Genomic DNA, 27,825 nt, shown 5'->3' on the forward strand with positions numbered 1-27,825 from the left:
CTCAGAGATCCTGTGGCTATTGGTTCTCAACCTTGGCCACACCTTAGAATCCCCAGGACGCTTATGAAAATCCCCATGGCCGGGCCACTGCCGAGACCTTTCATTCAGAGTCTGGGAGTAGGCCCTGGGCATCAGTATTTTTTTAAAGCTCCAGTGTGATTCAGGAGGCGCCAATTTGAGAATGCCCACTGTAGACTGATGTTTTGCCAGAATCAGCAGGAGTGTAGAAGACGGAGGAAAAAAATCAAGACCTTCTGGAATTATTTGTTAGCCTGACACTAGGGCAAACTCTGAGGAATTCAAATTAATTACAGTCACCTTTAATTTTTTTCCCAAACAGCAAATATAGCCAACATAAATGCCAATTAATAATGGAAAAAATGTACCCAAAGTTGAATAAGAAGGTCTTCCAGCCTGGGATTGTATACTAAAAGTTTCTAGAGTGGTTTTCATCCAGCCTCTTAGGAATAGTTTTTTGTTTTTTTTTTTTTTTTTAAATAATGATCTTTTAAGCTTTGTGCCCAGAAAGATTTGTATTAAGTCAAAATGCTGTATAGATATTAATGACAGTATAATTGCGGAAAATGTCATTTTTAAAACTAGGTTCTTTAAGAAAAGTCTAGAACTGGGCCTTCAACCCTTCTGAGGGTTGGGTGGGGGTGTGTCAAGAGGGAACCACTAAATGATATAGCTGTACAAAGGTTCTTAATTCTCTTTACAAACATTACAGATGAGTTTTAATAAAAGCTTGGAAGCATGCTTATAAACTTAAAGTGGGGTTTTGGGTTTGTTTAGGAAGGTATCCATCTCCAACCCCCATGCCCCCTTTGCTTACCTGGTGGCATTTAAATGTCGTTTGCATCTTTCTACAGACGGTGAGAAGGCACAGTGTGCCCAGCTGGCTCTGCAGTGTTCCATAGGAGCTTTGTTCTCTTCCCACAAATCATCAAGCTGCCAGGAGTTAGAAACTTATAAAACCTGAATAAAGGATGAGGAGTGGAGTCCTTTGGACATTAGGCCAGGACTTTTGTTGTCACATGATAAATACTCACAAGGCATTAAACTCAGATGATTTATTGCTTTAAGTAACTAAACAAGAGATAGGCTGTTATTTCAGTCAAGACAATCGGCATTCTCTCTCCAAGGTTTGCCAGATGCGTCTACTTAAAGCCTTAACAATACTTTCTGAACAATAAACACATAAGACACAGCATACATGGGTAACAACTTGGCCAATGATACACTGATTAAAATAGCACATAACGATGGCACCCAGCCAGCCTAGATGCTCTGAAATGACAGAAGTAACATTCATAGGATGTGCTGAACACAAAAAAAAAGTTTTTTTGGCATTAATACTAACACAGAACACCTTTAAACATTCTGTAAGAGTAGGTGCACAAAGACTCACCTCTTCATTTCCAAATTGCAAGTATCAAGGACTGTTTTGAGAAAACACCTCCCCCCCCCCCAATGTTGTCACTTTCTTTGCCAAAGCAGCAGGAATCTAGCTAGAGAAGAGCTCATAGGGCTCCAGGGGGTAGTTAAAAGTCCCCAGGTAGCTGCTGTGCAAAGCAGCAGGGGACAGATACTGCTCTGGCAGGGTGGGAAGGGAACAACAGCCTTGGTTTAGAGCCAGGGATGGCCATAGATTTGACCCAGATTCACCCTGGTGGTCCTTGGGGGGTGGTATAGGCACTGGATGGTCCAGACCCTCCCTCAGGAGGAGTGGTGGAGCCAGGGCTGGGCCTCCAACCCTGAGGTCTAAAGTAAGTAACCTGACCTAGCATTCTAACACAGGGTCATTATGCCACCCTCCAATCAGATGTGCAGAAACCAACACTGTCAGAGACCGGCCCTGGAAGGGCCTGGGTAAGCTCACAAGGAGAGGTCAAGCCAAAGGGTAATACACAACACCAGGGCAAACCGGCTGCTGGCAAGATGCCTCCGGTTTGCCAGATCATCTAGCTTCAGCGTAACCTGCCTAAGACTCAGTTTTCTTCTGCTGGAGCAGGCTCTCCAGCAACTTCCTCTGCACCCCTATTCCCAGCATCCTCTCCAGGATTGGAGTGCCCGCAGGCCACCGGGGCCCTGGTGAAGCTGGCAGGACCATTCTGCACAGCCCCACACTCTGCAGGCTCCCCTCCCAGATAGCTGGCGGGGGCCATCTCCTCTTCTCTGACCTCTTGAACAGGAACCTTCATCATCTCAGAGGCACCATCCTCCTGTTGCCTGTCCAGCACACAGTTTCCCACATCTCCATCTTTAGAGAACTGGTCTTCTAAATTCTTCTCGTTTTCTTCTGCTAGTCGTTTGTCTCTGGCACCGAGTTTACCTTTGGATTTCCTCATCTGCCTGCTGTGTATGTCTTCTCGGGAGAATCGCCACTGAAACTGGAAATCACGAGAATGGGATAAATACACAGCCTCTCTGACCTCAGCTTCCTGCCCAAATCAACTGACCAAACCCAACTGCCATGATTCCTAAGTCAACACCAACCCCATCTATCCATCTGTTCATGTCTTATAGGGAGTGGATTCTAAACGTGGATTTGGGGGTGCTGTGGGGTGTGTGTGCTGATGCATCCCTTACCAGTGTGGCAAAAGAAGTCCTGAAATCCTGTTATTTGGAGTGCCAGGAATAGCTCCTTAGGGCCATTTTTGCAGCTACTCATTTCCATTCTGAGCATACTGTGGGTTCCTAACTAAGCTTACTAAGTTAGGGCACAGGTCATGGGGCAGATGCTGTTCCTGTGTCACCCAGAGCACTCTGCAGGACTGATTCTTTCCTCAGCTGCAAGGACTGCTGCCAGCCCTCACATCATCTTGCCTATGGTCCCTCCTCTGCCCATGGTGACCTAGAACAGCTAGTCCAGGTGGTACATAACAGCTCATCACCTTGACCTAACTCTGAAAGGCCATCCCAGCTCTAGAGCCACCTAGGGCTTGTGACTGCATCATAGCCCAGGTTTTCCCTCTGCCCCCTCCTCCACCCACCAGATGTCTTAAGGGCACACCCTCCAAAAACTTCCTCCACCCAAACAGAGCTGAGCAAAGAACCCTGGTCTCATCAAAGCTCTGCAGCAAGACTGCCCAGGAGAGGCCCAGCCCTGCCACTCCCTGGACAGATTGCTCAACTTGTTTTCTCATCTGTGACCCACAGGATACACAGGGGCTTTCATTTTCAGTTCCCACCATAGTTACTTCCTTCCACTTCAGCTGAACCACAGTGGTGACACCAAATATGTACTTTAATTAGACACTGTGATCGAAGGAAGCCTTCGGTTCCTACAGTGTATCACATGGCTAGAGAAGGGGGCCCAGGAATGCAATTGCACCATCAGTGGGAAACTTACCATGCACATACTTAGGAGTACTTTGCTATGAAAAACCGAACACATGTAAATTTTTAAAAACCAGCCCACCTTTGCAGAGTTTCCTGTGGCAGAGATCTATTTCCTTAAATAAAACATTTGCCTAAACACAAGATACTGAGATTTGATGCATTATGGGATTCCCTGGATTTTAACCCCTTTTGGACAAAACTGGTAAATGTGAGTATTCCATCAAAGTAGGGAAAAAGGAGTGAAATACGTGTTGAGGTCAGGATTTGACATGTATCCTATTCTCCCCTACCCAACCCCAAATAAGTTCACTTTACAATGTTGGATGGGTTTCCCCCTTTGTCCCTCATTTCTTGGGACACTTATACTGCAGACTTTCCTTTGGGACGGTTGGAACTTCTTCCACCCAAGCTACCCATTTCCCATGGTAGGATCACTCCACAGGCTAAGCGGCACCTCAGACCCTACTCAGCTTGTAGATGTGCACACTTCAGCCAAGACTGCCCAGCAGGCATTTTAAGGAGCCACCATCCACCAGAGGAGGCCACCAATTTCAGGCCTCAGTGGCTGCTGCTGCCTGCCACACTGATGCCTTATGATATGCAGTTGCCATTGTACCTTGATTCCAGCCCAAATGGAATAGCCCTTTTAAAAAAATGGACATCCCCAAGTAGTCAGAACCTCTTCCCATTTTACACATTTTTAGAGAGGCCAGTTAAGCCTGCCTGTATATAAATAATCCTCAGAGAGGTGGTGACTATTGAAGAAATCAGAGGAAATTTTACTTGTGCAATTGTTTTGGCTAAGAGGCCCTTCATGCTAAAATGTCAAAGTGCTGCGACAGCTAAGCCCCAAGTTAAATGCATTCTGGTATTTGTTAGCTGTCGGTCCTTGGGCAATGATTACCCTCTGAATCTCTTGTCTAAAACAGTTCCTCTCTCTAAAATAGTTGTCTCTGGGCCAGGGTCCGTCCACACCATGGCTGATGTGAACAGCACCCTCTGCAATTGTGTGGTGCACTGCCACCAGCCAGACCTTCCACCCTCAAGACTTGTCAGTTTCTAACATGATCCCAGATATCTTCTCAGGGACTGCTCTTGCCAAATATGCAGAACTCCCACAGTCCCCTCTGGATGCCTGGCCACATTGTTTCCTGTTCACATTTTGTTGATCTCCGACAGTCATCAAGACTGTCAAAGAAGTACACAGGCCGTGGGAAGGCCCATGGCAAGCACACCAGCCACTTTCTCCAGGACTCTTCCTGGATTATTGGGCAGAGAAAGATCTTAAACTGTCAGTGGTGAGCTGCGTGGGAACAGCCACTTTCTGTCCTTCAGTGTCATCATGGAAAAATCTACCAAGCCAGTCGCCTTCTAGGACTACAGTTGTCTGTGCCTTCAGATGGATTTGTGGGTGACCTCATGACTCCTACCACAGCTGTCATGGGTGCTGCAGACAGATTCCCAGGAAGCTCTGATCCAGGCCTTCCCTTTTCCTTTGTTTCTCCTTGACCAGGGAAGGCTCTCAGGGAGAGACAGTGGCTCAAACTCAGGGGATACATAATCTGGAAGCTGAATGTTGAGGGTCACAAAGGCAAACTGCCTTAGAACAGATGCTAAGGAACAGGAACATACCAAAAGAGCCACTGTGTCAATCTGGATCACAGGTTCTCATTTCCATGAATTCCAAAGCAAGACCCTCATTCAGCATTATTAGTGCTGTTTTAAAGGTGATCACAGAGATTCAGAAAGGTTATGCAACTTGCCCCAAATCACACAGGTGGAAAATAGTGCTGGAATTCAAACTCTGCTTTTTCCAGCTCCACCCTTTTAAGCCTTTCTTTCTTGGCTAAAGGCCTTAGTCTCTTGCTTCTGAGAGAAGTGAGAGGAAGTGACAGGAGAGGCTATACCTTTGAAATACTTAGCCCAAAGCATGATGCCTCAGCCTTCAGGCCTTACAAGGACGAAATGTATCTGCTAGGTCAGATGCTGGGCTCATTAGGTTGAGTAATGAGCTAATCAGAGTCCAGACTCAACTGCCATTAAAAATACTTCGGTTTTGCTTATTACAAACAAGTATCTACACTGAAGTCTCCTTGACAGGCAACCCCCCCACCCCCCGCAAATACCAGGGATGAAACCCAGGGGCACCACTGAACCACATCCCTTGCCCTTTTAGAGACAGGCCCTAAACAACTCGGCAAGATCCTAAGTTGCTGAGGCTAACCTTGAACCAGCAATGCTCCTGCCTCAGCCTCCCGAGCTGCTGGGATTATAGGGATGCACTATCACACCCTGCAACAGGCAGATTAAAAAAAAAAAAAGAATTACTATAAAATTAGAATGGAGGTCCCCAGGTGATTCTGAAAAGGGGTCCTAACTGTTCACTAAGACCCTGGCACTTTGCCCTCAGCAGACACCAGGATCACTGAAGGGCTCCTTCAAACAGCTGCTCTGTTCCAGAGGGTCTGACCCTGTAGGCATGGGGAGGGAAGGCAGATTTCGAGTCTGACAAACTCCAGGGTGATGATGATACTGCCAGTCAATGGACCACATTTTGAAACCCACTTAACTAAGAAGAAAAAACTGGGCAGAGCTTAGCCATTCAGGAAATATCTGGGGAGAAAAAAACCCCACCTCCCAGCCCTCCCTTTGCCATCAGGGAATAGCTTCCTCCATACCCTTCCCTTCCACCTTCTACCTGTCTCCTTCACCATGCAGGCCTTGCTCTTTCTCCTTTAAACAGAGGACAGTCACAGTTTTAAATAAACAAAAAACTCAAGATCCCAAGGCTCAAAAAGGAGACACCTCAGAAAGCAAGGAGAGGCTAGGGGTATGTGTCTTTGGCCTACCCCAGTGTGTTCTGCGTTCTGAGAAGTACCAGGGAAAATCTGAGCTCAACCACCAATTGGCTAGGAAAACAGCCTGCAGAGTCAGGGTCTTCCCAAACCAGATAATGTGCAACACCCGAGTGTGCCCCGAATCCAGGGCTCCTTCAAACTTGGAGAACTGAGAAGAAAATCCTTGGCTTTACAGTAGTGTATGTCCAGAGTTCAGCAGGGGAGCTAATGGATTTAAATTGCATGGTTTAATAAGTTATATATTATATTTGTCCACTTCAAGCATTTTAGCTGGAAGACTTCTGAATAGTAGAAATCACCTTTTCCCTTTGAAGGAGTTTAGTATTTGCTTTGAAAAATCACACATACACAGAGGTTTCTTTCAAATGCTGAAAGGTCTTGGAGAATTTTGTCCACGTTGTTCATTAAAAGAGGACCTGATGCACCACATCTTTGATTTGGTGATCCTGCAATTTCTTTCAGAAGTTTCAGTGCTAGATTGGAATGTACATGTTCTGGGCTCTGAAGTTTGATTACTCATTCATTGATTCAATAGATATTTTCACCAACAAAAATCCAGGTACTGGGTGAACAGTAATCAAAGGGAAAAGTCTTTGCTCTCCTGGAATGAATGTCTGACTACCAGGAGAGAATAAATCAAAAGAGTATAAATCACGAGAGATCCACAGGAGAGCTCTGCACGGCAGGGGAATATGGTTCTTCTGCACCGTGTTGTGAAGAAGCCTGGCTTGGCCTCAATTGAGAGAGGTGTCCTGAGAAAAGGATGCCCGAGTGGAGATGAAATGGAAGAGTGTATCCTAGGTGAGGGAACAGCCAAAGCAAGGCTGAGAGAGCATGGGCGCTGGGATGCAGAGTAAGGGGCTGGCAGAAGTAAGAGGGGGCCAGATCACATAGGGCCACGGATGGATTCAAGAGTTTATTAGCTCAATTCACAATAGCTAAACTGTGGAACCAATGTAGACACCCTTCAACAGATGGATGGATAAAGAAACTGTGGTGTATACACACAATGGAATATTACTCGGCATTAAAAGAGAATGAATTATGGCATTTGCAGGTCAATGGAGAATATCACATTAAGTGAAGTAAGCCAATCCCAAAAAACCAAAGGCTGAATGTTCTGATAAGTGGATGCTGATCCATAATGGAGGGGCATGGGGGAAAATGGAGGAACTTTGATAGGACAAAAAGGAGGGAGGTGTCAGAAGAGGGCATGAGGGGAGGAAACATGGTGGAATGAGATGGACATCACATATGGTGCGACGCTACATGGTGTGCAACCATAGAAATGTAAAGTTGTGCTGCAGTTGTGTACAATGAATCAAAATGCATTTTGCTGCCATATATACCTAATTAAAATAAATAAAAAGAATATCCCCTCCATGGATTGCTTTAGATTACTAGTATGGTTGGTATGGGGAAAAAAAAAGTTTCTAGGGCTTAAAGTTGACAGGTCTTAAGGGTAAGCTAAATATAGTGGGAAGGAGAGGGCAAGTCAGGGAGGACCCCCAGGTGGGCAGGTGTTGTTCCTCTAGAAGGGGCCGGGTGGGCCAGGTAGGGAGGGGCAAAGTCTTGTGCATGCTCTTGGATGGAGCAAGTGAGAGGAGGGAGGGCACTGCGGTCCCGTGCAAAGCAAGGGCTGAAAACGCAGATGTAACAGCATTGAGGTCCTGAGTGAAGCCCTGGGAAGATTTTCTGAGAAAACTCTTGAGAGAGAGAAAGGAGAGAATCCCAAGGAACTTGGAGTATCAGAACACGGTGGGACAGATCCAAGAGAAAACGGTGTGGCACACACTGTCAAGAGCTGTGGGTTCCATCATGAGGACTAGATGGAATTACCAGGGGACACAGACCGAGGGGGCTGAGGCAACAATGATGGAGACAAAGAGATACATTGAGTTCGGAAGATGCATAAAGATGTTTAGTGGCAAACTCCCCTCTTCCTGGGACTATACCAGTGAGGTGACTTGGAGGTCTCACAAGAGCACAAGTACTTGACACCATGCACCTCCAATCTTGAAATGATGCAGGCACATTAAAAGAGAAAGCAGTCTACCTGCATTTATTATAGAGCCGATTAGGTATGGAAGTTATTACTAAATTGGTGGTGTGGGGGGGGGTCCTCCCATCTTCTCCAGTTTTTCCCCCCAAAGAAAGGCAGTTCTGCCTTCTTGGGGATTGAATGCTGTGTTGCTCTGTTACTGAGCTACATCGTCAGCCTTTTTTTTGAGACAAGGTCTAAGTTACTGAGGCTGGCCTCAAACTTTCATTCTCCTTCCTTAGCCTCCTGAGTCACTGGGATCACAGGTGCACACTACCACACCCAGCCTGGCTCAAATTGGCCACTGACTTGTCCCTGCCAGGCCAGGGCCTTCCTACTGAAGTCAAATTGCACCACAGGCAGACACCTGGAAGGAAAGACAGCACTGTCTCCTTAAGGGCTGAAGCCAGATTCCTAACAACGTTTGGCAGGAGAACTCTTATGCACTGCTTGTTGAATGTCACTTTCTCTGAGCGATGTCATCCCGTGAGCCTGTGGCAGAGCAGTACTGACAGCGGTCTGTGGCCATCCATCTTCCAGCCGGTGGCTGACTGCTCCTGGTGGTTAATAGTGGATCAGCGACTGCCTGCTGGTCCACTGCTGCTGTCACCTGTCACATTACCATCCCAGAGCCTGGAGAGAGCCCTTCCTCTGCACTCCAGCCCATCTGGCTTTGCGTCCCCATCGCCTTGGCATTCCTTCCGTGAGTGGGCACCCCCTGGATTTGTTGGCTGGTGAGGGGCTACTCCAATCTGTTCGCTGGCTGGATGCTCCTGCCTGGGCCTCTGTGTCCAGAAAACATAAGGAACCAACCAAGAGTGGGGAACCTAGAGATGGTGCAACTGTGCAGAGCTGAGCAGGTCAGGCAAGTTCTGTCCAGAGTATGACCTTCACCATCAGAATGGAGTAAAGCGGATCCAGGTGACACCTAACTGGAGCTTTGTTGGATTCCCTCAAGGGCCTGGACTCATACTGAACAACTGGTGATACACCCACAATATATCACATAGCTTTCACAAAATACCTGAGAAAAATCAACTTAAAAGGAGGGAAAGATTTATTTTGGCTCACGGTTTCAAAGGAGGTTGTGGTTGGCTGACACCAGTGTTTTGGGGCAGCATCAGGTAGAGGATGGCAAAGGAGCTGCTCACTTTCTGGTGTCCAGAAAACAGACAGGAAGGGGCCAGGTCCCTGTAGCCCCATCAAGGGCATGCTCAATGACCTAATTTCCTCCCCCTAGACTTCCTCCCAGTAGCCTTCCACACGTGAGCCACTGATGGATATTTAACACACAGGTAAAGGCTGCAAAGCATGGGGGTGTGAAGTCTTAGAGTCACCCGGCCCAAGGGGAGGACTTGAACTTAGCTTTAGGAAACAGCAGATTCTGAGAATGGCCACAGTCTCTCAGTGCAGCTGTACCCAGAACAGTTCATGAGAAGTCTAACAAGAGGGAAAAGACCCTGGGAATCCCTGACCACAGCCTGGTCTGAGGACTTGCTGCCACATGCTATGACTCGCCTCCATTTGTATCACCAGCTGTTACTGTGGCCATCCATCCTTGACAGGTCAGAGCCTGTCAAGAAGGGACTCTGGCAGGGTCTCTTTGCCAAGATCAGCAAACATCTATGTCCTAAGGATCAAACGTGCAAGCCAGATCGCCAATCAGTGGGATTGTAGTGGGATTAAGAGACAGAGAAGCCAGCCACATCTTGAGCTCAAGCTATCCCCACCCCAGTCAGACTACAGCTGATGTGTTACCCCCGATTTTGGCATTGTGGGACTATCTAGTATCTGTAGGGGTCCAGAAAAGCCTCTGTCCCCCCCATCCAGCCTGGCCTGGCCCTCAGGAGGTTGGCAGAATAGCCCTCCAGTCCCCTCAGTAGCCTCAGTAGCCTCAGGTATGATTCAGTCTGTCAAGGGGCTCAGGTGTTCCCTGGGCTCCGAAAGCACTTGAAAGTTGGAGCAGGCTGCCCATCCAGCTGCTGAGGGAAATGCACTAGAAGATGAAGATCTGTTGAAACCCAGAAGTTTCTTACCTTTGATTCCTTCTTCTTGATTTTCTGAGGTAGACATGGTCTCTGAAGAAAGACAATCTGCTTGGTGGAGATGCTCCCTTCCCTACAACACAGTGAGCTGAGACTGAGTCATGTTACACCGGAGGAACCCCAAATCTAGCCTGGGTGCTACAGTCCCCAACTTCATGACAGTGGGCACCATCTTGCTATGTGCCTGCATTGCGTGCCTGAGCCTGTGTCAGCCAGGCCCTCTGCTCACCTCCTGTAATGGCTGGAGAGCCCACTGCAGGGAAAGCACCACCAGATGGTGAAAGAAATGGCCCCACTCCACTCACCCACCCCCAGTCTGGGGGCCATCTCAGATGAACTGCAGAAGCATTCTGGGTATCCCTGCAAAGCAGGCTCCCTAGGTGAAAACTCCCTTCCCTTGATGTAAAGTAGCTGGCATCTTAGTCAAATGGGGACACACTGGTGAGACTCAGACTCAGAGGTGGGGCCTCTTCCAAGGCTATCTTTGGTAATTATGGCAGGGATGGGGGTGTAAATAAGGATCTGGGTGAAGAGCTCAGTCCTCAGCCATGAGGACAGCTGGCAGAAGTATGACCAATGTGAGCTTGTTCATAGCTCAGCTCCTACAGACATGCAGTGCCAGGTGGGTAGCACCATGGCAGCCGCCAATCACCTCTGACCCACATAAACAGAAGTGGTGAGGGTGACTCATCCCTGCGACTCTGAGCTAACAATGACAGAAACAGTGTATAGGGGAGCATCGTTTTCTCTTGCCTCCACCCTTCTGGTTACCTTTTAAAATCTCTTAACTTGCAAACATCTTCTCACCACATTTGGCCCAGGTGGCTAATCTTAGGTCCCCTGGGCAGGACAGATTCCCTGAGCAGAAGGGGTAAAGAGGAGGTGTGTGTGAGAGTGGAGAAAGTGAAATTCTGGCTCTGCGCCTCCCAGTTGGAGGGTCAACACACCAGCTTCACAGGCTTGTAGTAGGATTAAGTCAGTCCTCCACATGGAGTGCTTGTTACAACAGTGCCTAGCACGGAGTAACTTCAATAACAACCAGTCATTGTTACCTGGTAGTCTTGACAACAGGAGTCGGTAGCACACAGGTGAGCTGCCAGCCATAGGCTGCCAGTGAGTTCAGCAGGGGCACGTAGTCAGTCTGAATCTCCACGCCCTGGGCAAAAAAATGCCACCATTAGCACCACTGCTGCCTCAAACCACCTCCAAGCCACAGGAGGCCACTGTTCCACCTACCAGCCCAACAAAGCCAAGAAGAGGTGCTCTGTTGTGTGCCCAAGAGTTAGATTTTAGAGCCAAACTGCCAACATGGGATTTCTTTCCAGGCCCTGACACAGTCTGTGTAGTTGGCAAGGAATTACAGCCAAAAGATTAATCCATTAATTTTGTTTTATTCTTGTCTGGACAAATAGCCTCCTGTGAGTTTCATTGAAGAAACACAATTACCTCGCCTCAAAGGCACGTTCAGGGTCTATGATAACACACACTGCTCTGGATGATTTCAGAGTGTCATGGGGAGTTAAATTACACTTGACAAATGATCGAGTCATTTGCATCCAGTCTCAGCCTGGCACACATACATGCATGCACACGTGCACGCACACACCCCTGTGCACACACACCCCGAGTGCACACACACACACACCCGTGCACACACAGAAGCAGTTTCACCTGTGCTATCCACCCTGCCATCCAGAGATGAATGCTGTTAGTGCTTTATTTCAAATTAGGGGACTAATACTTATCTTTCAATCTGAAAACGCAGCCCTGCTCACATAAGAAGACAACCCTAAGGTGAGGCCACTGTGCTGGGTTACTCCATGAAGGTTCACCACACCAGCTAGGCTATGAACACCCTGGACTCCTGTTTCCTTAGCTTGTCACTGGCCTCAGAAAATGTCAAACATGCATCCAGATTCCCTGTGTCCCGTGGGTACACACGACTCATTCCTCGAGTGTTTGGGAACTGCAGTGGGATGCACAGGTGAAGAACAGCACAGCCCTGCTCCAGAGTTCACAGTGCGGTCACCAAAGTACAGACTGGTCTGCTGCCAGGGCCACAGGCTTCAAATGTCAGAAAAAAGAAAGATCCAAGCCACCATCAAAGCCGGTTTTCCAGAACCTGCACAAATTACAAGATGAAGCTGGGCCTGGGGCTCCAAGCAGGGTGGGCTTCATGTGGAGGCATCAGTGTGTAGTAGCCTGGAGTGCTATGCTGGCAAGGGAAGCAGCCCTGGTGAGACTGCCTGCTGGCGGCCATTCGGGAACACAATTGGCTCATCTGGCTGCCCTGCACTTGGGAGCCAGAAGGGAGGGAGGGAGATGAGAACAATCTGCCCACCTCTTCAGACAGCTTTTAAACTTTCTGTAACTGGACACCAATCCCACTGTGCCTCCACAAGTCACCTGAGCCCCTCGCAACTAATGTATACTTTGGGAAACTCAAATTTTCTCAAATGTATGCAGGAAGTATGGGCCTGAGCAGTGATTCTCAAAGCTTGGTCCTGGAACAGGCAACATAGGGGCCTTACCTGGAACTTGTGAGAAATAGATTCTTGGGGCCCAGCTGAAACCCACTAATCAGAAACTCTGGGAATGGGCCCCTGGAATCAGTGTTTTAAAGAGCTCCTCTCAATAGTTCTTATACAGATATGCATGAAATCACTGCCTGGATATCTCTTAGGTCCCTTCTGGGGGAGAGAGTCTAATTCTGCAGCCAGAATCTGTCAGCTGTCACTCCCAATCTAAGCTTTCCCATTATTCTCCATATAAAGAAGAAGAAAAAATAGATGGACTTTTAAAGGATCAACTGTCTGAGAAATGATGATGAGGGCAGAGTGTCGAGCTGGAAGGGGATTCAGGGAAGAGAGAAGGAAGAAAGAAAAGAGAACAATGTCATCAGTTTATGGAAGGGTGCAGCAGAGGATGCCATTGTGGCCCCTCCCCAAGCCCCAGTCACCAGAGATGGCTCAACACTTGGCCAGCAGGCTCCTTTCTGCAGTCCCCCTGGGCACACAGGTGCCTCCCTTCCAGCCCAGCACCCTTGGCCAGTACCCCTTCTGCCAGGCTGGAGGAAGAGCCCTGTGGCTATCGTATCCAGAGATTCCCCTGCCCCCATGCCTGTGTTCCCGGTCTAAAGAGAGAAAGGAGGAAAAAAAATTTAAATCCACATTCTCCAGCTTTGCGAGGTTATGATTACTTGGGCCTATCAAGAATAACCTTCCCACTTTATCAAGCACTGTGACAAACCCACCACAATCAGACAGTAGCCATAGCAACCAGGACAAGCTTTGGCGCCTCACAAAGCCCTGAGTGGCAGAATGGAGTCCTTTTATTGGTGGCTGTACCCTGGCCCGGTTTTCTCTGCGTGAGCCCAGAGCTGCAAGACAATGAACGACCCCTGCCGCAGCCTGACCCGCCTGTTCAGACGGGCCTCACCAGGGTGGCTTCTATTTTGCTTCCATTTTATTTCATTTTGTCACTATCTTAAAGAGAAAAACAGCAGGATTTCGCCCAAACAGTTTTTTTCCCCTCTCAGGGTGGGAGATGTCAGCCAGAGGGTGCAGAATCATAAAGACCAAAAGGACAAGGGAAAACACAGCAAAACATTACTGGTCCTTGGGAGGGTTCAATCCCAAGTGTTAATTCCTGGTCATCAATCACGTGGTGAGTTGATGAGTAAAATTTAAAAAAAATGGTAGAGGTGAGGTGTGACTCTCTGCCAGGCTCCCCCACTCCAAATATTTGGGCCGTCTCCATGTAATTAATGTTCAATGTGGCTTTCCATAAGCATCTATCAAAGGCAGTTTGCATATTATCAATGCAGCAAGACGACAGCATTTCTAAAACACGAGATGAGCCCCGTGCAGAAGACACTTTTAAGTCCATTAGCTAAGAAAGGTGGTAGGAAACGGATCTGGATGGAAGGCTCACTTTGATCTGCTTTTTTTGTGACACTCTAGTGAGGAGAAGAAGAAAGCAGCAACCGGCACTCCAAAGCCAGGCTGCTTATCAAACGAAAAGACATTTCTTTCTGTGAGTCAGAGCAAAAATTTTAATTAACTCTCCACTCTCTTGTGGTGGATACGTAATCTCCCATCACACCTGGAGTGTTAAAAAAAAGTGGAGCATGTCCTGTGGTTTTTCAACTTGTATAAAAGGAATTCATTTGTATTTATGGCTCTTTTCCCCCTTTGTTCCCTGTAATTTCTCCAGTGGTTGCAAATCAGCTAAGGAAACAGACATCCAACACAGCCTTCCCTTAACCCTGTAAAAATGTAACAATATAGAGTTTAGTAAGAAATGCATTTGTCTTTTGATAATTTTTAAAGATCCTCTGTGCCGGCAAAAGAATGAGGAAGTCACATATTGGGCCAGTGAGAAAGTTCATACTTTCAAATACAGTTTGCCCTTTCCTAATAACTTAAACTCTAGAAGTCAAAAAATAATAATTTGATTACATAAAAATCCATCTGCGTGACAAAAGACAACATTCACAAGTTCAAAAGACAAATGAAGAAATGGGAAGATATTTGTAGTCATATTATAGCTAAAAAAAGCACCTCTAGAAATTGATAGGCAAAAAGTCCAGTAATCTCAAGTTTTTCAATTGGACAAGGATTTGAAGATCAAAGAAAAGGAAAATCAAATGGTCATTAAGCACGTGAAGAAAAAAGCAGACTCTAAAAGAAATGCATATTAAACTACCCTGAGATACTGTTTTCTTACCTATCAAACTGGTTGTTGTTTTTTTTTTTTTTTTAAAAAACCTTCATGTTTGACAACGGACTTTGTTGACAAGACTGTCGGGAAGCAACCATTTTATCACATTGCTGATGAGAGGGCAAACTAAGTCAACCTTTGGGGAGGACAATTTGACAGTCTCTCTCAAAATTATAAATACATTTAGCCTTAGACCTAACAATCTCATTTCTGGGAATTTATCTTTTGTATGTATATATATGAAAATGTACAAAGATGTTCACTGGAAAACTGTAATAGCAAGATACTGGAAAAAAAACCCAAGTGCCCATCAGTGTTAGGCTTGTTAACTTGGTGTGTTTTCATACAGAGGCTGGAGGAACTGGGAATTAGTGGCTGCTCATGTGTTGACCCAGAGCATACAGGACAAGGGGGGACAATGAGAGGAAAGAATTCCCTTCCAAACACGCTAAAGTTGAGGAACCTGTAAAGATGTCTTGCAGAAAATGAAACTGCATGAAGGTAGACAGAATAACAGCTTCCAAAGATGACTACACCCTAATCTCCAGAGCCTGTGAATGTGTTCCCTTACATGGTAAAAACAAGATTTGGAAACATTTTGAGTGGGATTGCAAATTAGTACAAACACTGTGGAAATCAATATAGAGATTTCTCAGGACTAGGAGTAGAACTACCATATGAGCCAGCTATCTCATGCTTTAGTAAGAGCTGAGATTGGCATACAACAGTGATACCTGTATCCCAATGCTTAGTGCAGCATAATTAATAGCCAGGTTAAGGAACCAGCCCAGGTATATGTCAACAGGTGAATGGATAAAGAAAATGTGGTATATATCCACAATGGTGTTCTACTCAGCCATAAAGGGGAGTGAAATTATGTCATTTCCTGGTAAATGGATGGAACTAAAGAACATCATTCTAAGTGAAATCAACCAGGCACAGAAAGTGAAGGATTGAATGTTTTCTCCTCCTAGGTGGAAGCTAGAGAGATATAAAGACTAAGGAAAGGTGGATCTCATGAAAATAGAAGAGAGAACAGTAGAGGAAGGGGATAAGGGGGAGGACAAGAGAGGGACTGCAGAATGAAATTAACCAAATTATGGACATGTATGAATCCCACTTTTATGAATAATAACAACATACTAATTAAAAAATAATAGAAGACCAGTGGAGTAGAGGAAGGGGATTAGGAGAGGGAGGAGGGAAAGGAAAAGGGAAAATATTGGGGAATGAGATGGATCAAATTATGTTATGTGCATTTATAACAAACCCTACTGTTCTGTATAACTATAGCACTAATAAAGACATAATAAAAAAGATTTGGCAAATGTGATTAACTTAAGAATCTTGACATGGACAGTTTACCCTGGATTACTTTGGGTGGAGCCAGTGTAGTAACAAAGGCAGGAGAGTCAGAATCGGAGATGTGATGAGAGAAGCAGAGGCCAGAGTGATACCAGGAAGAGGCCACAAGACAAGGAACATGGGCAGGTTCTAGAAGCTAGGAAGGACTCCCTGATCCTTGAATCTCAAAAAACAATGTGGTCCTGGCAACATCTCGACTTTATCCCCTTGTACCCATTTCAGACTTCTGATCTCTGGATAACGAACTTATGTTGTTTCAAGCCACTAAACTTATGGTAATTGGTTATAGCAGCAAAAAGAAACTAATCCACAGCCCAATGTCAGGCAACGCTTAGAGTGGAGATAAGAACTTGGAGGCATTGGCCAGCACAGGATGAGGCTAAGGACCAAGTTTCCTGGTGAGGGGCATGAGCCGAAGATGGCATGAGCCGAAGATGACATGAGCCACAGTGGTGCATAGGCAGGTGAAGGTCCACAAGGAAAGTGGAGACTCACAGGTAAGGCAGGAGGAGAATTCCAAGCTGAAAGAGAACATTTCACTTCTATGATCAAATGCAAAGTGGTTGTTACAAAGTTGGGGGGCTTGCAGAAAACTCAGCATGTCCATCCCTCAGCATCCTAAAGAGTAAGAGTATGCCTGGCACCACAATTCATTCATCAGTCTCAACATTCAGTGAACCTGGCTCTGGGCTGGGCACTTGGATGCAAAGATGTGTGAGCTTTTCTGTCCCAGGAGAAGCCAGGCCAAGGGATGGGGAGAATGGCCACATGGCTCCCCACCAGACAGAAGCTCATGCAGGCATGGAGGAGGGAAGGAAAGAAGTGATGGCTTGCCCCTCCATCCTCTCTGGATAAAGCGCATACCCCTCTGGAGCCAGCCACCAGGCAGACCTGCCCGCCTCACTCTCGTCCTCCTCCGGGCCACCACTGTGCCTGCCAGCCAGGGGGAGGGACAGGCGGTACTGGCCGGCTGGAGATGTTGTTTTCCTCTTTGTCTTACACACAATGCCCCAGAAAAACATTTTGCTGATATGTAATTAGGCCAACATAATAGAGTCTAAGAGAGCAGTCATCTCATTTTCCACAACTTTGGCTTTCAAAATGTTCAAAGAGAATAAAAAGAAAAAAACATAAAGAGAAAAAAGCTTAGTTCTTAGATGTAGAAAAGGGGGCAGATGAAAATACATGTAGCATGTAGAAAGCTTCAGTTCCAAGACTCCTTGCCCACCCCTGCTGGTGAATTCACATCTTTGCTTGATTTACTGCACCACACGCATAGGGCAGCTCACTCCACCATGGCATTTTAGGAACTCGACAGGATAATGGATAATAGTTTGGGTAATAGTTATTATTATTTGAAGTACATTGTTTACAAAAATGGTCTCAATTATGATCTCCCTGAAAAGGCCACTTTACAACGTTACTGGACAGCTTCTTGCATAAAGACCATTTCTCCACCTCTAGAATCCTGGCTGGTCTTGGAACTTGCTCTGACAAAAAGAATCTGGCAGATGAGATGATGGGAGTTCTGAACCCAGGCCTCAGGGGACCTTGCTCCTGCCATGAGGACAAGCCCAGGCTAGCTCATCGGGTGATGCCAGACACAAATGGCCCAGACCATCAGCAAACATGTGGGAGATGCCATCTTGGACCCACCCACCAGCCACCAGACAGTCGCTATGTGTGAGTCTTGGTGAGGTCGGTTGAGACTCACCCATATGAACAAGATCCCAGCCAACCACCATTTTTTTTTTTTTAATACTAGAGATTTAACCCAGGGGAGCTTTACTACTGAGCCACATCCCCATTCCTTTTTGAGACAGGGTCTAAGTTGCTGAAGCTTTTGAACTTAAGATCCTCTTGCCTCTGCCTCCCAAGTTGCTACGTCTGTAGGCATGTACCACCGCACCCAGCCTCCCTTGCTATTTTAAATTACTGTGCTTTGGGGCGCTTTACTACATGACAGAAGCTAACCTGTATTTTATTCTAGGGAGAGCCAACAAACCAAGCCAACCTTTAAGAGGAAAATCTTTGTAGAAGTCTCCTTGATATGGGACACATAGACCTGAGTAGAGAGGAGCAAGAAGTTAAGGGAATACTTCTATAAAACAGGCCCACCGTGTGACCGCACATGCTTCCTTTTCCAAGAAGCAATTTGCCTACACTCCTGCCTGCCTTAAGTGGCTAGAATATGTCACATTCCTCAGCAAACTGAGGAGAAATAAAGGTGAAATTTAGGCCTGAAATAATGTCATTAAGAGAACACAAGATGTCCTAAAGGATAGACTTTTGTGACCCTTTCCACAGACCAGATCCCGGAACTCAAGGAGATAAGGATAATTCTACCTAACCATAAAATCTAAGAATTTATGGTTAAGAATTCAATTAGAACCAGTCGGTATGGGCCAAAGAGACCTAGAGTTGTCATGTCAGTAGGAACTTGAAAGTCTGATGTCATCCTGCTGTCATCAAAAATCAAGAGGTAGACCTGGGCTGGACTCTCTGGAAGCTTCTCTGAGAACCCCACTAAAACTAGAAGGCAGGAGAGACACCTTGAGTGTCTTCTTTTACTCTTTCTCATCCCTCCTACCAAACTCATTGCCTGTTTCTCCGAGAAACATGCCTCAAATCTTTCTGACCCGACTGCAAGGAGGAGGGCCTACACACTGCCTCAGTTCCCCAGAATGTCCTAGCCATTTAACAACCTTATTTGATTTAAGAGAAATACATAACATACCTACCCTTGGAAGGGACTCGGCATTGCCAATTTTTCACCATGCTTGATGCTGGCACACCTAGCCTTCACTTCCTCCATGCCAGACACATGGTGACCTTGCATTACCTCTGGAGGCCTCATGTCTAATGGATGGTAACCCACCATGAGGCCCAGCAGTGCCATCAGCCTACCCTGAGAGCAAGAGATAAAAACCCAGCGTCCTAGCTTAAGAAGCTGCTGCCCTAGCTTCTCTGAAAGCGCCATGCCAAACTGGCAGGAAAACCAAACCTGCGCGTGTAAGATAACAATGCCCTGGATTCTGGGACACACTGGTGATCCGCTTCTGGAATGCGTGGTTTCCTTGAAGTCATATACTTGGAAAGCAGGTAGGGCAATGAAGTGAAGGGATGGGGGGTGGGAGACTGACTGCTGTACCCGTTATCAGAGCTGGTTGCAGGCACTTGCCTGTGTGGGAGAGGCAGGCACCAGGGAAGGGTCCCAGGTTTCAGGAAAGGAAAGGCTGGATGTTTGGAGGTCAAGAGGGTGGTGGCTGGGGGCAGACTCCAGCCATCGGTAGGGACAGATGCTGTGGTTCTGTGTGTAAACAGTTCAGCAACTCAAAGCTGTTAGATCCTGCAAGCCACTCACTCAGAAGGGGCTGGGAGCCTCCCAGAGCTGACACCTTACATACTGCATAGGGGTGGGGGCAGCTTTGTTTGATGACAATTAAACAAGAAACATTTTCTCCATCCAGAGACTTGCCAAGTCCCTCCCACTTGCTTTGATGAGTGGGAGGAAATTAGACTTTCTGGGAGTCAATGAGATTTATCACTTCATTACTCTTTCTTTAGACAACAGGAGAGGGATAGTTTTCACCTTTCTAATTTTTCACCTTCTCTGCTAGCTAGGAAAGAAAGAAAGGATTGGGGGGAAAAAAAGAAATTTCCTTAAGTATACAATTAAAAATATTTATTTTGGAGAGGAAGGGTGGGAAAGGAAACCAGAAACTGTCACATTGTCACCTTTGACCATAGATCCTGACAGCTTACCAATAATCATAAAATGGTAATCCAGGAGATGTCTTTGAATAAAGGTTAGTTCAAAATCTTAAGAAGGAAATGGAAATGAAAGGGTTGTTCCACTGTCCAAGTTAACAAGGGACAGAGCCACACAAAGTACCTGTGATTTTTCTCACCCTGACTTTCTCCTCCTGGTATACTTGAGGTGCCACCTTCCTAATCAGCATCAGGGCAATCACAAATTGGTCAATATTCTCTTTGTGGTGACCCAACTGTCAGCATCTTGTTGCTATAGTTACCACCAATCTAACTCAACCCTTCCTCCTGCTCCCCTCTCCTCAAACCAAATTACACTGTGCTAATCCCACAGCATGTCCTCCAAAGACCCTGCTCCTGGTAAGTGCACGTCTATTAGGCTTCTGAGGCACCGGGAATCTCCAGCTGGAATATACAGCCTTCAGGACATGTCAGACCCCTGATTGTAAATGACCCCCCACTGCCACGAGCCCAGCAATCTACCTCCCACTCTCTCCAGCTCCCAGCTCTGACAGGGATAAATCCACCAGAGCCTGTAACAGATGCACTGCTGGGTACCCATCAGCATCTGGACTGTGACCTGGCAAAGGACAAGCTAATGAAGAAAAAAACAAAGTCAAGAAAATTAAAATGGTCTCAGAGTTTGGACCAATCTAGAAAATCCTCCTCCTGCCCTACCATTTAGCACATCAATCATGCTTAGCATTTGTTTTCTATTTATTCCTATCTCCTGCCCAGGAGCTCAGTCTTCCCGAAGGCAAGGAGTTTATCATGTTCCCAATAAATCCACGCCCCAACTTAGGGAAGCAACTGCTCAATAATTAGCTGAATAAATAATTATTAGTTGACTAATTAGATGAATAATGAATGCACCCATCCTAGCATTTTGAGGGTAGGTTCTGCCACCATGTCTTGTCTTCTCAAAGTCTTATCAAAGTTCTCGCAAATCACTTCTACCAAGGTTTGAGTTTGTTCCTGGAAATCTGAGTTTATCTGCCACAATGCTGCATTACCATTTTTCTGGGCATCTGTAGATGGAAGTAGGAAGTATATCTACACAAGAAAATTACAAGCAGAGAGTCACACGCTGGTCACCAAGCACCAAGGCCACTGGGTATTTTCATAAACAAGTTATAAAACTGGCTACACACAAATTCATCCCTTCCCTGCTTCTGAGTCACAGACTGCACTGACAGGAGGTAACATCTATTTCTCCAACTTGACTCTGAACTTGGTTTTGTGACTTTCTTTCATCAAAGAGACAATAACAAATATGAAACAAACTGAGGCATGAAATAAGCTAGCACTTTGGGGCTTGCCCGTTTGCCGCTCTTGAGAACACCCTGTGACTTCATCCTGTGACGAATCCCAGGCCAGTCTATGGGTATTAAGTTACATGTGGCTCTGGTGCCCTAGCCAACAGCCAGTCAAGTGCCAGACACAAGTGAGGCCATGCTAGATCATCCAGACATCAGCTGACAGAAGAACACAGCAGAGAGCAGCCAACCTGCCCTAGAAAACAATTTCCTAGCCAACAAAAAGAATCATGAGTCAAATCAATGACTATTGGAAGCCACTAAGTTTAGAATGGTTATTACACAACAAAAACTGATTAAGTCTAGAAAACAAAATATTCAGCAAACATTTAATAAGATACAAGTCTACGTGGTTCTCTCAACGTAACTGTCTACTTATCAGAAGGTGACTGAAGAATTCTATGGCCCTAATAGATTTTTAAATAGGATGATGCTTTTGTGCAAATTCTTACCTCTCGATTTCTTGCCCAAACCCTTTTCTCAACAATATCAAGAATTTTCAAGGTGAAATTGAAGGTAAAATTTGTTTCCATGGGATAAAAGTTCACTCTAGTAGTTGTAAAAAGTAAGGCCCTCTCTGCTACCATGGTCATCCTAGCTACTGGTGTGGCTGAGGCAGGAGGGACTGCAAGTTCGAAGCCAGCCTGGGCAACTATAGTCTCAAAAAAAAAAAAAAAAAAAAAAAGAAGAACAACAACAACAAAACAGGCAGTGGTGCTGCTGAGGATGTAGCCTGGTGACATTGCACCCTTGGGTGCAACCCCCAGTACCACATAAAATGAAATGAAATAAAAAGTAAGGACCACAAGAGAACTAGACAGCAAGCCATAAACTGAGACAAAATATTTTCAAAAGACATATTAAGGACTATACAAATAACTCTCAAGATTGAACATGATAAAACAACAATCCAATTAAAAATGGGCAAAAGATCTGAACAGACACCTTACCAACATAGATATCTATTGATGGTGAGTTAGCATGTGAAAAGATGCTCAACATATGTCATTAGGAAAATGCAAATTAAAACAACACACCTATTACGTGGCCAAAATCCAAGACATTAATACCAAATGCAGACTAGGGTATTGAGCAACAGGCATTGCTAGTGAGAATGCAAAATGGTATATCCACTTTGGAAGATAGTTTATCAGCTTCTTACAAAACTAAATATACTCTTACCATATATCAGCAATCACACTCCCTGGAATTTACACAAATGAGCTGAAAACATTTGTTCACACAGAAGCCTGTACTTAGATGTTTATATTAGCTTTATTCATAACAGTCAAAACTTGGAAGCAACCAAGATGTCCTTCAGGAGATAAATGGATAAACCATGGAAATCCAGACCACGGAAAATAATTCGTCACTAAAAAGAAATGAGCCATCAAGCCATGAAAGACATGGAGGAAACTTAAGTCCATGTTACTAAGTGAAAGAAGCCAATCTGATAAGGGTATTTACTGTACAATTCCAACACTGGAAAAGATGGAACTATGGAGATAACAACATGATCAGTAATGCACATTATAGGCACAATGGCACACACCTATAATCCCAGCAGCTCAGGAGGTTGAAGCAGGAGGATCGCCAGCCTCAACAAAAGTGAGGCGCTAAGCAACTCAGTGAGATCCTCTCTTTAAATTAAATACAAAATAGGGCTGCATATGTGGCCCAGTGGTCGAGCACCCTGAGTTCAATCCCTGGCACTCCTCGTCCACCCTCGCCCCCCCCTCAAAAAAAAAAAAAAGATGATCAGTAGGTTCCAGGGATAGGGGTGGAGAGGAGGAATGGATAGGTAGACTGCACGGGGATTTTAGGGCAGTGAAAATTCTGTCTGATACAATGAGGGTGGATCCATGCCATTATACATTTGTTAAAACCCACAGAATAGAGCTGGAGACATAGTAAGTAGAAGTGCACTTGCTTAGTATGCGTGAGGCCCTGGTTTCAATACCCAACTCTACTCAAAAACAAATAAACAATAAAAACCCTCCTACAACCAGTGGAATACACAACACCAACAGTAAACTCTAACATAAGCTATGACTCCTGGTTATCACTGACCGTCCAATGTAGGTTCACCTGTTTTAACAAATGTACACCATGGTGTGGGTGGTGGACACTGGAGGAGGCTACACTTGTGTGGGCAGAGGAAACACAGGAATTCTCTGTAGTTTCAAGTTCAGTTCAATTTTGTCGTGAACCTAAAGCTGCTCTAAAGTATAAAGCTAATTTTTTTTAAAAAGCAAGGATTTTTAAATCAAAACTGATAATGAACTACAATGATAAAGGATGTCCATGATTTATAGGGGCAAGAAAACTAAAGACACTGAAAATCCACCAGTGAGAAACTAGTTAAATAACACAATTGTTCATCAACAGGAGTTTTTTATGGCCATGACAAATGATGAAGTAAAAGCCTACATAATGACATAGAAACATTTTCAGAATATACCATTGCATACAAAATTTATAGTAGTATTAAAGGTATGATCCCATTTTTTTTAAAAAGGGTATAACCATAGAGAAAATATACATAGGAAGGATATACACCAGAATATGTGGCTGTCTTCTCCGTGATGAGATTAAGACTATTTTTCCTTTTCCTTATTTATATTTTTAAAATTATCTTTGATGACCAGTTATCACTTTTTTCAACTGCTTTATTGATATAATTGAAATATCCTAAAATTCACCTATGTAATGTCTACAATTATACACTTGGTACTATATTTACAGAACTATACAAAAGTCACCACAATCTAAAACATTTTCTGCCTGTACCTGCTAGCAGCTGTTCTCCACTCCCCTACTTATCCTCAGACAGCCACTAACCTACTTTCTGTCTCCATAGATTTGCCCAATCTGGATATTGCATATAAATGGACTCAGATAATGTGATCTTCTGCAACTGGATTCTTTAACTTGGGCAAATGTTTAAGATTCATCTATGATATAGCAAGTATCAGCATTTTATTCTTTTTCATGCCATATAATATTCCATTATAAGGTACCACATTTTATTTATTCATCACAAATGAACATTTAGGGTGCTTCCACTTTGGGGGTATTATGAATAAAGCTGCTATAAACATTGACCTACAGGTCTTCACTTGGACATGTTTTCACTTTCCTTGGATATAGGCCTAGGAGTGAAACTGAACAGTTACATGATAACCATGTTTAACATTTTGAGTAACTGTCCACTTTACACTTTTGTAAAAAGAAAAGTTTAAAATTAAAACATAAAACCTCTTGAGCCTTCTTAGGTCTAATCTGCCATGGGATATTAAGCAGAGAGAATACCTTCTTCAACCTCAGCCAGAGTGTGTTTCAGAAACCCGTTAAAGAGAACATGGATTTAAAAGCAATGGATCAACCATGCATCCAAACTTACTAAAGCGGGAAGGCATGAGGTGGTCCTGCAGTCCAGTGGTCCTTGGGCATGACTGAAATTCTTTATACACAAATCCCCAGCCCCCACCTGCATACCTACTGACTCAGGATCTCCAGTGGGGACAGGGAGACTTGGGGATGCATGTTTTCAACAAGCCCATTGTGAAGCTTGAGTGTTAAGGTCTGTAAATAAGTCAAAAATAACACCTGGTATTTTGCCAGAGGAATGTTGGAGTTCGTAAACAAGTTTGGATGGTGCCTGACAAAATGCCAGAGGGAGTGGTTTGAGAAGTAACAAAAGTGAGCCATTAAGTGTGGAGATTCCTTATTGGTTGACTGATGTATCAAGTTTATGCTAATTAAGATAAGCTGTGCAAAATGTATAAATAGCTCTGTTGTCCTACAATAAATGGCTCCTATTCCTGCTGCATCAATCTACAGAAGTTATTCGTCATCCCCCGGCTATTTTGCTGCAGCCGGACTGCGGCAGATGGTGGCCCATACGGGGAGCCCCGGGACACTCGGGGGTAAGTGACGAAAAAAAAAGCTGCCCGTCCATAGATAGGACGGGAGCAATCCGCTCGTCCCTAGGCAGATAGGGCGAGAAAGGAAAGAGAGAGGAAAAATGGCCATTTCGAGAAAATGGAGAAGATTGATACAGTATGTTTGTGTCTTGTTTTGTCTCAGTGTATTGTATTGTCTTTGCAATGAAAATATGGAAGGGGTGAGAAGTAAATTACTAAGGGAAGAAGACACCCCAATGAAACCAAGAATAGTTAGGGCATGTGTTGATAAAAGCCCAGGAACTCTAGTCAGAAAGAAAAAGAAAAAGAAAGTTCAGGAAAAAAAGGATTATCAGAAAAAAAGTTGCAGCAAAAGGCTATTACTAAATGCTTTTCGTTACCGGAGGGTGCGTGAATCTGTGCAGCGGTTGCCATGTGCGCAAGCAGGTCATGGTGCAGCAAGTACTTTCCAAGCAGCGGCGGCAGCCGGCTCTTCCACTGCTGGGAGCCCAAATCTAGACCTGACCTGGAGGCACAGTCTCCCAGGCTCTTGCTCCCTGTGTCCAGAAGCAGTTTGAGTCCAGGACACTCCCCAGGGCCATCCGGGGATGCCTGGGACACTACAGCCGGCAGAAGACGCGATGTTTGGTCATTTTTAATGCCAATAACTAAGCTACAATGGTTCTCCCACACCAGGAAGCTAATGAGTAATGAGCACTATTAAGGCTTATTTCAAATGTAAAAAACCTTGAGATAATGTACTAAATTGTTCAAAAAGTTGTTTTCTTAGTGGAATGCTACAGGATTTTCTTTAGCCAGCGTTGCAGAGTTCCTGCCTTTGTCCCAGTGCCAGTGAAAACGAACGTGGAAGAATTTCCAGTGTTGCTGAAAACCGGCAGAGATTTCGGCTGACAAACAGACGAGACTTTAGATCAAGCTAGCTGCCTGCAGAACTTACCTGGACTGTGATTTAAGCTAGCTGCCTGCAGAACTTACCTGGACTGTGATTTAAGCTAGCTGCCTGCAGAACTTACCTGGACTGTGATTTAAGCTAGCTGCCTGCAGAACTTACCTGGACTATGATTTACCTGGACTGTGAGTTAATCTGTTGAGACACTGCTTTACTTGGACTGAGACAACAAACTGTAATGTACAACAAATTGTAACTCGGTATCTTTGCTAACGGTGTCATTGCTGGTATAATTTTCCCAAGGGCTTCTTGCATGGAGCCATAAGTTGGCTTGGTATTGTTACGTTTTGTATCCTCACTTTCTGTTTGTAGCAGGTTATTTAGGGTGTTTCTGTAAAAACCACTATGGTCTTTATTTAAATTAAACAAAAGGGGGAATTGTTAAGGTCTGTAAATAAGTCAAAAATAACACCTGGTATTTTGCCAGAGGAATGTTGGAGTTCGTAAACAAGTTTGGATGGTGCCTGGCAAAATGCCAGAGGGAGTGGTTTGAGAAGTAACAAAAGTGAGCCATTAAGTGTGGAGATTCCTTATTGGTTGACTGATGTATCTAGTTTATGCTAATTAAGATAAGCTGTGCAAAATGTATAAATAGCTCTGTTGTCCTACAATAAATGGCTCCTATTCCTGCTGCATCAATCTACAGAAGATATTCGTCACCCCCCGGCTATTTTGCTGCAGCCGGACTGCGGCACTTGAGGATTGACATGGTTTGGGAACCACTGCTCTAGCCCTTCCTGCCCACCTGAATCTTACCAGTATCTGGGAGTTGACAACCCCAGGTCCCAGCCACTGCTGATGAGTTCCACATTCACTCTTTGGTTGAACCTAGTTTCTCTGCCAAAGTCAACAGAAATAGAATCTATACCTTTTATTGCAAGTCAGCCCTTCAAAGATACAAAGTCAGCTACCTGGCTGCCCTTGCTTTTTCCTCCTCTAAAATAAGTATGCCCAGTGGTTTTCAACCACATCCAGGCACATCCTCCACCCATCTGTCCATGCTTTTCATCAAACATGGTGGTCATGGTAGAGCACGAGACTCCAAGACAGTAAGTCCGCCACAGACTGAAGAACACGGGGATCGGTACCTCCTGTGTACATTTTCAGAAATATGACCAAAACCACCTTTTCGAAGCAACCTCATTCAATAATTATTTCAGCCAATGTTTGTTAAAAACCTCTTACACAAAGGGGAACTCCCAGTTTGGCACAGCCCAGAGCATTTGGAGGGGAGTAGCAGGTACATTCTTGCATTAAACTTTTTCATTAAAACTGCTGTCAAATCAGATATTGCCCGTTCTGTATTATTGATTCTTTTCATTTAAATGCAATTGATTTTTTTATACTTAAATGTGTCCTTATTACATTTTATTAGACATGTTTTAGGTCCAGCATTCAAAAACTAACAGATAATGAGATTGGAAATGGATTAAGAAGCACAGTAAGCCAACCCCCCTGCCCCCCGCAAAAGGCATCTAGATCAGTCA

At 45.0% G+C, this 27,825-nt stretch overlaps 2 protein-coding genes and 1 long non-coding RNA gene across 4 annotated transcripts in view; 1 reads left to right on the forward strand and 2 right to left on the reverse strand.

Annotated features, from left to right (window-relative positions):
* The window catches only part of Oxnad1 (oxidoreductase NAD binding domain containing 1), a 67,782-nt gene extending 66,735 nt beyond the window's left edge, over positions 1-1,047 (forward strand). Inside the window, exon 11 of one of the 2 annotated variants that reach the window (XR_013343360.1) lies at positions 873-1,047. The gene's annotated coding sequence lies outside the window, so the exon portion shown is untranslated. The remainder of the gene's footprint in view (positions 1-872) is intronic. The other variant, XM_077796234.1, reaches the window with a different exon arrangement.
* Positions 1,048-1,069: 22 nt separating this feature from the next.
* Positions 1,070-27,825, reverse strand: part of Rftn1 (raftlin, lipid raft linker 1) — a 194,302-nt gene continuing 167,546 nt past the window's right edge. Inside the window, exons 8-10 of the mRNA XM_026388536.2 lie at positions 11,342-11,445; positions 10,281-10,362; positions 1,070-2,393 (exon numbers count right to left, since the gene is read on the reverse strand). Coding sequence (XP_026244321.1) covers positions 1,992-2,393; positions 10,281-10,362; positions 11,342-11,445 — 588 coding nt within the window. The 3' untranslated portion in view covers positions 1,070-1,991. The remainder of the gene's footprint in view (positions 2,394-10,280; positions 10,363-11,341; positions 11,446-27,825) is intronic.
* Positions 2,673-7,499, reverse strand: LOC144253669 (uncharacterized). The gene is made up of 2 exons (XR_013343361.1): positions 3,615-7,499; positions 2,673-3,544 (listed from the first exon to the last, which is right to left on the reverse strand). It is a non-coding gene; the product is annotated as an uncharacterized LOC144253669 (long non-coding RNA).

The sequence above is a fragment of the Urocitellus parryii genome, chromosome 3 (genome assembly GCF_045843805.1).
Source record: "Urocitellus parryii isolate mUroPar1 chromosome 3, mUroPar1.hap1, whole genome shotgun sequence".
In the NCBI taxonomy this organism is placed as follows: domain Eukaryota; kingdom Metazoa; phylum Chordata; class Mammalia; order Rodentia; family Sciuridae; genus Urocitellus; species Urocitellus parryii.